General features: G+C 39.8%; 1 protein-coding gene across 1 annotated transcript in view; it reads right to left on the bottom strand.

The window, feature by feature from the left end:
- Positions 1-4347: 4347 nt before the first annotated feature.
- CBLN4 (cerebellin 4 precursor) overlaps positions 4348-10733 on the bottom strand; it is an 8300-nt gene continuing 1914 nt past the window's right edge. Inside the window, exons 2-3 of the mRNA XM_017870343.1 lie at positions 7584-7700; positions 4348-5662 (exon numbers count right to left, since the gene is read on the bottom strand). Coding sequence (XP_017725832.1) covers positions 5465-5662; positions 7584-7700 — 315 coding nt within the window. The 3' untranslated portion in view covers positions 4348-5464. The remainder of the gene's footprint in view (positions 5663-7583; positions 7701-10733) is intronic.

Raw genomic sequence — 10733 nt, 5'->3', positions numbered from 1 at the left:
AAGCCTCCAGCTAATTGCCTTTGGCTGGGTAAGTTTAAAATAGGAGAGAAAATAGAAGCACTTGTATTCCTGGGTCACCGCAAAGAAAACAACATGCATCTGCTTAGATTTAGGTTATAAGAATCACCTGGAGACTTTGCTTAGCAGCCGCTGCCTGACTGAAGCCCAGCATGGGTTTCAGTGATTCTGAATGGGTGATTCTGAGGCAGGTGGTCATCTTCGAGTTTTACTTAAAGACAGAACTTTGTGAACTTCACAATGCCTAAGAATCACAGGGCGAGCAGAGGATCCTGATAAATGCAGATTCCAACTCAGTAGGTCTCAGTGAGTCTACACCCTACCTGGGGTTTCTAACAGGCTCCCAGGTAATGTGGACGCTACCTTCCACAGATTACACTTTGAGTAACAAGGTTTAAGGAACAGGGACGGAAGTCCTTGCTATTGAACGTGTGTGACCCAGGTCAGCGGCACAGCAGCACCTGAGAACTCGTTAGAAATGCAGGCTGTCAGGTTCCACCCTAGGCTTACTGCATTGGCGTCTGCATTCTATCAAGATTCTCAGATGATTCTTAAGCATATTCATTTAAGAAGCTGACATAGAACTTCAGGGTAAAATTCACAAAGAAACGGTTTTCTATCAGAAAGGTCAGAGGTGGCAAAAATAAATAAATAAATAAAAGGCACATTTGGATTCTCAGATATTTGAAATCCCTGTTAAAGGCAGGTCTATATTAGAAGAGAGAGTAACCTATTGAGCAGCCAGCTTCTTAAATCTCAGCCTCCTCTCTACCAAAGGAAACTATTTAGGACAAGAGTTCAATGTTTTTAGTGCCACAACTCTGAATGTGAGCAGCTGTTACATGCTTTCACCCTTCTCTGTTTTCATTACTTCTCATGTCATTAGATCAACCAATTTGGGGACTTTGCTATACCCAAAGGACAGGTGGCTTAAATAGTAAAGATGAATTGATAAAGCCTAGTGCCTTCCATCAGACAGGGAGGTGAAACCATACATTTGAACGTCTGTTGCTCCTTGTGAAGATTCAAGCTTTCTTTGACATTTAGGGAGATCTGGAAAACAGAGATGTCGCCACTTCCGTAAACTCTGTACCTTGCAAAGTGCATGACACATTAATAAGGATAATTTAATTGACGTTAGCTAAGATGTTTATATCAAGATTTAAATAGTAACTTGCTAAAAAGTAGAGGCTAAAAGAAAATATGCATATAATCCCAGCACTTTGGGAGGCCAACATGGGAGGATCACTTGAGCCCAGGACTTCAAGGCTGGCCTGGACAACATACCAAAACCCTGATCTTAAAAAAAAAAAAAAAAAAAATTAGCTGGGTGCCCAGCTACTTGTGAGGCTGAGGCAAGAGGATCTCTTGAGCCCAGGAGGTCAAGGCTGCAGTGAGCCATAGTCACTCCAGCCTAGGCAACACGGAAAGAACCTGCCTCAAAAAAAAATAATAATAAAAATAAGTAAAGAAGCAAAATGAAGACATGCAGGATCCAACTATCCAGAAAGGAAGGGGAAACAACCTTAAGTCAAAAAAAAAGGAAAAAACTAAAACACAAATCTAATTAGATAATAGATAATCAGGGTCTAATAGAATCTGGGATCACAGAAAACGTCTGGAAAGCTATTAGAATCAGTGATATCCTATGTACAAGCTCTTTATTTCCTTCAGTTTTGTTTTCATGAGCTTCTGGCAGGAAGAAACTGCTTGCTACAGACAATTGCTTGCATTTGTTGATCAATAGATCAAGGAAGAGTCAAAGGAGGTAGGGACCATCTAAGGAAGGGATGGTACTGGCATTGACAAAAGCAGATAGGGCCAATGCAAATACTGTGTTCAATTAGCATTTTTGTGGACCCAGCAATTTCTGAAAACTATTTTCGAGTCATAGAATACGCAGGGAGCATCTGGCTCCATTTCTGGAAATACTTCTGACACCACCGCCTCTCTTTCATGTATCCTACTCAAATTTAATTTTCTTCCCTTCCTCACGCCAATCTTAATGCCTTCCTGCAGGTCTATTTCCTGCTTGGCCCGTATGAGACCTCTAAATTTTAGTAATCACAGTAGGCCCTTAGTTGAGTTTCTACTGTGTGCCCTTCACATGTCTTATTTCATGGTAACCACCAACTACCTGCTGTTTGCAAATGAAGTAACTAAAGCTCAGAGAGATGAAGGAACCTGCCCAAGGTCACAGAGCTGGCAAATAAATAATGTAGGATTCTATCCTATGTCTGTCCAAAATCCATGCATCCTGGCCAAATCCTGTGCCTTGTGGCTTTTTCTTGAGACGGAGTCTTGCTCCGTCGCCTAGGCTGGAGTGTGGAGTGCAGTGGCGAGATCTCGGCTCACTGCAAGCTCCGCCTCCCGGGTTCACACCATTCTCCTGCCTCAGCCTCCCAAGTAGCCGGGACTACAGGCGCCCGCCGCCACGCCCGGCTAATTTTTTGTGTCTTTAGTAGAGACGGGGTTTCACCGTGATCTGGATCTCCCGACCTCGTGATCCGCCGCCTCGGCCTCCCAAAGTGCTGGGATTACAGGGTGAGCCACCGCGCGCGGCCCTTGTAGCTTTTACTCTCTCCCTCTGTCTTATCTTTTCCAGCCACTGTGTTCAGTGGTGGCTCTCACTTTCTGGAACCAGCTTAGAGTGTGTATCTCAGGATCTCATTCTCACTTCATCTCTCCACCTGGGACACACTAAGGCAGGTTTCCTTCCACATTTTATAGCCACGGCCCCAGTGCCTTTTCAAATGGAGTTCTCTTGAAAGTTTCAAATGGATTTTGTGTTTAAAAATATGTACACTAAAGCTTAGGAATTAGAGACAAGCCCTTTGCCAATTTTCTTTTATGTTCAGAAAAAAATCAATTAAAAAAGGGCAAACCCCAAAGGATGGCCACAATCATGTTTATAAAAAACAATTCTGTATTGATCTGTTTTGATAATCACCATACTTTCTCTCTCTCATCATAGGTTTCTGTTGGTAAATACTTTGGGGCCATTTTGCCAAAACAATGACTGATAGTCTACAGCCATCCTTTGGTACCTGCGGGGAATTAGTTCCAGAACCCCCTGAGGTCACCAAAATCTGCAGATGCTCAAATCCCTTATAGAAAATGGCATAGTATTATGTGCACATAGTCTATGTAAATTATACTTTAAATCATCTCTAGATTACTTATAATGCCTAATACAATGTACTGCTGTGTAAATAGTTGTTATACTATGTTGATTTTATTTGTACTATTTTACTGTTACATTGTTTTTATTTTTTTCCCCAAATATTTTTGATATTCAGTTGGTTGAATCTCAGATGCAGAACCTGTGGACATAGAGGGCCAACTGTATTTATTCAAGCAGGATTCACCCGTTGCGATGCATACATACAAATTCTGCACACAGAGAACCTGGTACAAGTCTACATTAGAGCAGGTCCATTTAAAGAGAATTCCACTCACATTTAGAAAATGCCCCTTTTATTTAGTTTCTCTGCACAATACTTTTTTTTTTTTTTTTTTTACATTATAAAATCACACAGGAGGAAAGGTTTTTGACAGGAAGCCAGCAGAAGACAACTTGCCAAGCAAAACATTGAGGATCCATTGCCAGCATCTGCAGATAATTTTTTTCAGAGAAAGAGGAGTCTTCCTGGTGATGAATGAATATTTTGACTTGGCAATTAACACCATTATACTGGAAGACATGCCTGCATGTGTCTCCCTGTAACACCTTGCTTGTTGCCACTAAGTACAAAAGCCTCCTGCCCCACCCCCCAAAATTGTTTTAATGGACTAAAGACCAGGAAATTGAGCCAAATCTCCAAACAAGGCAGGTGTAATAATAATTCCTCCTAAGAAGAGGCCTGTGATCCTCTGTTTGTCTTTTAGTGTTGAAAAAAGGGCAGAACTTTTCCTCAAATCTTCAGTATGAAAATATTGGTCTTTAAACTCATCACTACTCATTCATACCTTGAGCATCCTCCTGATATTTTAGGGGATCTTTTTTAACTTTTTAACAATCAGCCCTTCTGAAAGAAGAGTTTACTAAGTTCATTGATTCTCTTTTGGCAAGCTTCCAATTCCTACATTTGAACAAATTAAACACAGTAAAGATTTCCTATATCAGCTCAGAAGACATTACCTGAAAATTCAGAAAGCTTTTCTTAAACTTCAGGAAAAAAGAAATGAGAGGATGAAAGGAAGGCAAGAAGGAAGTAAGAAAGAAAAAGGAGCAAAGAAGGAAGAAAGGGTTGGGAAGAGACAAAGTAAGAGGAAATAAATCATGTAGAATACATACTTCCAAAACAGAAAGAAAAAAAGCAATTCAACTAACATATATTAATCTTTATTCTATAACAGACATAAATAATTTTATGAATTCATATGACCTATACAAAAGACAAAATAAGATATTGCACTAAATTTAGATATGGGATATTTGAATTTAATATTAGCTAAACAGATAAATATATACAATTTAAAGAGTTAAGGCAAAACCAGATGATACTACAAATACAACAGAAGGCTTGAAAAATAGGTATAATTAGAAACAACAGCATCCCACCACCAGTTAATAAAGTGGTCATGTCTAAGGAAAAAAAAACCTTAGGTTTTTAATAAAGTGGTTATTATCAATCATTTTAATTAAAGTTGAGCAATAAAGTATAAGATTTCCCTCGGAGGGGAGCTATTTTGCCGAGGCTCGGGGATTGAGCACTTAGATTTCGGGTAAGCAACTTTTTCCTTGTCAGATTTATGATCCGTTCTTCCTCTTAGAAAATATAATTTGGAAAATATGACTCTTTCACATATATAATTAAAATACAACTATGAAGCATTCTTTTTTTTTTTGAGATAAGTCATGTTGATGATATCATTGTCAAGGTAAATTTGTGGGCAAGCCATTCATTACCTTATTTTAAGAGAACACATAATGCCAGTTACTGAAAAAAAAAATTCCCAGTTTTTTACAAGAACCAAACAAACTAATTCCAAAGGAATAAAAACAAATATAATCAATACACAGCATACAGTTCTTTGGCAGTATCACACTAACCGTTGATTGAAGTCAGAACTTTAGAGTTTTCTAATGCTTAGACCCAGTTGCCAGTCTTTTAAAACTAAACAAATAAAATTCCACATCTGTAACAAATTCAGTAATCCCGGGAAATGAAATTCAGAGTAAATCTTGCAGACAGCTTTTGACTGTTACATTTAAGCATAGGTATTATCTGCTTAGAGTCCCAATCCAAATATACTGAAACAGACACACACAAATAATCTGTAAAATTTTGTATTGGTTCAGACAGGCCTAGAATCCTTAGAATCCATATCCACCCATGAGAAACCAATAAAAGACATCAATCCAATGATGAAAAAATGATCTTCCAGTAACTCAGGAGTGGGTCATCCCTCACCTGGATAAATATCACGGAGAAATTGAATCCTATAGGGGGAACACCAGAAAGCCCGAAAATGTGGAATACTGCCAGCCTCCAACCAAATTACCTTTCTCCAGTTTTAGGTAAACCTTATCCTCTTTATCTAAGTAGAGTAGGACACCATTAGTGGCAGCTTCACGAGTAACATCTTTGTCCCCCGCAAAGGCAGATATTACTGGTTTTCCATTTAACATCAAGTTAACCTAGAAGAAGAAAAATAATAATAATTGAAAAGTTCTCTTTAAAGTCAAAACATCTACTGGGGAGAATAAATAATGTCTAAGATGACAGTCCCAGTAAAATACCTGATGTTCAGGAAATATATTCCCTTCCTTTCAAATTAGCCAATTGTGGGGGCCATACTTTGCATGTCTGCTGAACTGATTTAAAATTTTTTTTTCTCATTGGAATTTCCTCAAATTCCTACAAAAGAATAACATCTATGGAGAGCAACCTAGTGAAAACTAGCTTCCCTTCAGCACATAAATTAAGCTTACTGCTTTACTTACCTCTTCCACCCAACAACAATCTTTTGGAAATAAAGCAGGCTTGTGGCTTCCCAGTACATTTGTAAAAGAGACCTTGTGCCCACTGACCTAAGAAACCCAGATACAACCCAATCCTACCAACATCCTTGCGAGTTTTAGTGCAGCTGTAACATGCATACTACTGAAAATCATTTGAAATAATGAAGTGTGTGTATACGTGTGTGTGTGTGTGTTGATTTCTTTTTCTGTTTTCCCTGATAGGAAACAAGCATTAAAAATAATCATCAGGCCAGGCATAGTGACTCATGCTTGTAATTACAACACTTTGGGAGACCAAGGCAGGAGGATCACTTGAAGCTAGGAGTTCAAGACCAGTCTGGGCAACATAGCAGGACCCCATCTCTAAAACAAACAAAACAACAAATTTAAAAATTAGCCTGGTTGGTCACATGCACCTGTAGTCCTAGCTTCTCAAAAGGCTGAGGCAGGAGGATCGCTTGAACTCAGGGGTTTGAGGTTGCAGTGAACAATGGTTGTGCCACTGCATTCCAGCCTGGGTGAAAGAATAAGACCCTATCTCAGAGGAAAACCAAAAAATAAAAAATAATAATCACCACTATCACTAGAGATTTTAGTGATAATTAGAATCAACTCAAAACTGTATTAACTATTTGCTATTCTACAATTTTGATTACACTGTGTCAAGCACTGCATACATTTCTAAATACTGGAGGCTGGGAAAAGCTTTTCCATGGAAGTAAGTTTATTTTCTAGACTTTTTTTTAGGTTAAAAGTCATATGGAATAACTTAAATCTGAGGCTGATCCATTCATCCATTTACTAGGACATGTAAAAGTATTAATAGATAAGTGAGTAATCTATCATTCACATTGACATAATGTATAACATAAATACTGAGCATAAGATAAAAGGTTATCCTAGAATTCCATACACATGTATTTGTGTCATTTGGTATTAGCATTTTGGAATATTGTCAGAACTAGCTCCACTGCAGCTTTTGAGTGTAAGGTCAAGCCCATTGTCTTAGAAAGCAGAATACAAAATATATTTTTAACTGTGGAACTGCAATTGGTAAGAATTCACTAGCATCAGAGTAACTGAGGATAAACTCAAGCATATGCATAGAACACCCTTTCTTTAAAAAGTATTTTGAATAGTTGCTCCTTCATAGACTTATTCTTACTCATTAGCTGTATCTCATAATTTTAAAAAATAGCAAATGTTTTCTTTATTTAGTATGTACTTGAAAAGCTCTACCCGTCTTACAAGTTTTTTTCCTTACAAATTCAAATAATTTTTGTACATGCATTAAATGAAAGCATGATCTTACAAAGAGATTTGTGTCACTGAATTTTACTAAACCGTGGATTTTAAAAAATGTTTGATTGTTATTAAGGTAATAACTTCAATTGTTTATTTTCTATATGCTTTCTGTCACATCTTAATGGATGTTACAAATAAAAAAATTAGAAATTAAGGTTTTAAAATAAATGATAAAGATGGCTGTTTATGTCTATTGTGGAAAGGCAACTTTGGATGAATATTTAAATACATAACCCACTAAAGATAAGCACAGTTGGTTGGGAGTATGAATGGAAGGGGTCAAAACACACACCTGGATAGTTTGGCTCTGGTAGACTTTAATCACGTGAAAACTGAAACTGTAAATTCCTTTTCTTGGTGCTACAAAGACAGACTCCAATGTGAAAAAATTACCCACATTCACCAGGATCTACAAATAAAAATAACAAATAACAATAAGTTATTATATTTTCTTCTGTAACTAAAATGAATTTTCTTCCTCTCACTCTCTTCCTCTCCTCTTCCTTCTTTCCCTCCTTCCTTCATTCCTTCCTTCCTCTTTCTTTCCTTTTTTTCTTTTGTTCATTCATTCATTCTTGGCAACTAGCTTAAGAAATCATAGAAAATAAAACATCTAGTTCTATTTCTTTCCTCTTAACTGATTTGGAAAATTGACTTGAATATCGGAAGGTTCTTCTGTCTTTTAAATGATATAAGAATAAATAAAGTAACTACTTTGTATTCATGTCTCAATTTCCAGCAAGGCCCAATGGCTCTGGAAACATCGAGCTAACATTTGAGGGCTTATAAATATTAGCTTTACCTTGAGAAATGGATAAAAGGCATCTGCCATGTGTTTACATTCCCACCTTCTACAAGCCTTTGCAATGTCCAGAGGTGACGTTTCCAAGCCAGCCAATCAGCATCGGTGAGCTCTCCGCAGCATCCCTGGACACACCTCAGAGGCATGGGTACCCCCTCCACCATGTAACACAATCCTTGACACTGAATAGCTGGTACAAAAAGTGATCTGAATGCCTGGCCCTTCTCTGAGCCGCCCCTCTCCTAAGATCTGTGGCCATTTTTTTTTCATTCCTATGCCAGCTAGGCCTTAATTACAATAATGTGGCAATGAGTCAGCCCTTGGGGGCTGCCAAAGAGGAGAGCATAAAGAAGGATAAACTATGAAATAGGTGGCTTTCCCTGTTCCTGCCAGGGCTGTCCATTAACCTCCTATCAATCATCTGCTCTTTATTTGAAGTTCAAGGTTCAAAAGTGAAAGTAGAAACTGTTTCCAAGAAAGCAACAATGCATTTTGTATTCCAAAACATTCAGCCTAGTTCTATTGGTTATAAAATTAACTGTAAATTTTAATAAGTGACCTCTTAAGCTAAATTTGCAATGTCACATGGGTAAATCTCTTTCTATGAGAAAGAGGGATTGGGATGGAGGATGGATGTTAAAATAACTAAGGTTTCTTCCATTTCTCTCCAAGAAATACGCCTGTAAGTGGCATTCGGCAATAATAAGATGTCCCTAAAAAGATATACTTCTCATATATCAATGGCAATCTGCTACTATCTCTTTCAAACACTGCATTCTTGCCCATATTAACACACTTGCAAGCCTCTTGCATAATTCCCTAAAAATGTCCTATTACCTCTGGGCAACATACCAGAACGTAGCGACAGTCAAGCAGATGTATCAGCGTCAACACCTAACTTAAAATACATGTACGTGTGTAATTTCATTCTGAGATTTTGCCTTCTTCCAACTAAGCATCAGATTTTTTTGTGACCTGATGATAGATGGTCTTTCAACAAGTCACCAGCTGTGCAATAATCCCCAACAGAGGCTTTGCAAGGAAATTTTTTTCAAGCACAATTAAAATAATTTGAGGTGCTTAGTGGTAACTTCCTGATTCAGATACAAGTAGCATAATTCACTAGCAATAATGAAAATAGCTAATGAGTGTCGGCTACCTGTAAGACTGGATGTTGACTCTGTATTTGTAATTGGAGCATCCAGGTACATCAAGATTTATAACCAAATGTGTCTTCTTGTCTCTAAGATGCAGGGCTCACTGAACAGAAGAACAAACCCTTTTCCTCTTCTAATTGATGGAAAGGTCATTGAAAAGAACAGCCTGTATAGAGGATAGTGCAATGCCCATAGTATTCCAACATTTAATTAAAGTGTTGAAATACAAACTAGGGGTGGTGCTAGACTTTATTTCCATCAAGATGGAAAATACTGCACTGAAACCCCACATGGGGCTACTTAATTCTTCAAAAATTATGGCTATCAAATACTAAGCCCCTAGAGAGGCATTCTCTGTCTTTGGCCAGCTGGAGAGTGCATTAGTTAGGAAAAATTAAGCAAGGAATACAGATGTCACCTCGTGCTTTCCCTGGCACATCCTGCAGCACCACTTAACCTGTGCCCCCTGCACATTGTAGCTTTGCATACAACTGTGAACTGTGAATTTGGAATTTAAAAAGACTCTAGATACTGTTGGGGCTGAAATTAAAACTCCCAGGACAGTTTTCTTCCTTAAGACCCCTCGCTAAATGTAAGCTGATATCCTGGGGTTTCTCATCATGCCAAACAGGGAGCACTAGGTCGCTAAACAGCAGCTACAGCTCCCGTCAGTTCTTCCCCTACTCTCATCAACCTCAAAGTCCGTCTTTCCCCAGTTATTTGCAATTCTCTGAAAGGACAGGAGCCCGGGAAGGGAGAACCGGCTCCCAAGGGCTTTCCTACGGGAGCTCAGCGCAGTTGCCAAATTCCTTTTCCTTCCCTCCTCCGCAACTTTTCTCTAAGTACCAGAGAAGGGCTTGTCTCTACTCCGAGGCAGAGGCAGCAGCAGTGGCAGCGGCGCCTGGCACGCGAACAGTGGAACCTGCAAGCGAGATCTGACCCCCGGCCCTGCCCTCCCGGCCTCCGCGGCCACCAGCCCGATCTCTGCAGAGTATAGAAGCCCGGGGCTCTCTTTGGAGAGAAGCTTCTCTACCTGGGAGAAACAAATCAAACATTTATCCTGTCCCGCAAAGGTACCCGGGGAGCAGCCTCAGCGGCACCCGTAGAGGAGTCTGAGCCAGGGGACCAAGATCTGCTCAAGAGATCACGACGTCCAGGGACCAGGTGCCCTTCGGCTCCCGCCGACCTGTTGCTCGAAACTTGCCCTGAGCTCTCGCTGCCCGGCTCTGGGCTCCCAAGCCTCTCCCCTCGGGTCGTAGCAGCCTCTTTTAGGGGCCCGGAAGGAATAGGAGCCGGGGCTGGTGAGAGGGGTAGGAAGAGAGACGGTAGAAGTTTCAGACCCAGGCATGTTTGGGAAGGCGAGTGCTTTACATGATTCCCCATTTCCCAACCGGTGCAGCTTAGCCTGGGCAGGCAGCCTCGGGCTGAGGTGCCTGGAGACCGCCCGCCCCCTAGGTGCTCGCGTCCCCCTAGGTGCTCGCGT

This window comes from Rhinopithecus bieti, unplaced genomic scaffold, assembly GCF_001698545.2.
Source record: "Rhinopithecus bieti isolate Rb0 unplaced genomic scaffold, ASM169854v2 scaffold_5179, whole genome shotgun sequence".
NCBI classification, from domain to species: domain Eukaryota; kingdom Metazoa; phylum Chordata; class Mammalia; order Primates; family Cercopithecidae; genus Rhinopithecus; species Rhinopithecus bieti.
The sequence above is the reverse complement of the archived record's forward strand: the minus strand, read 5'-3'. Positions and strand labels throughout refer to the sequence as shown.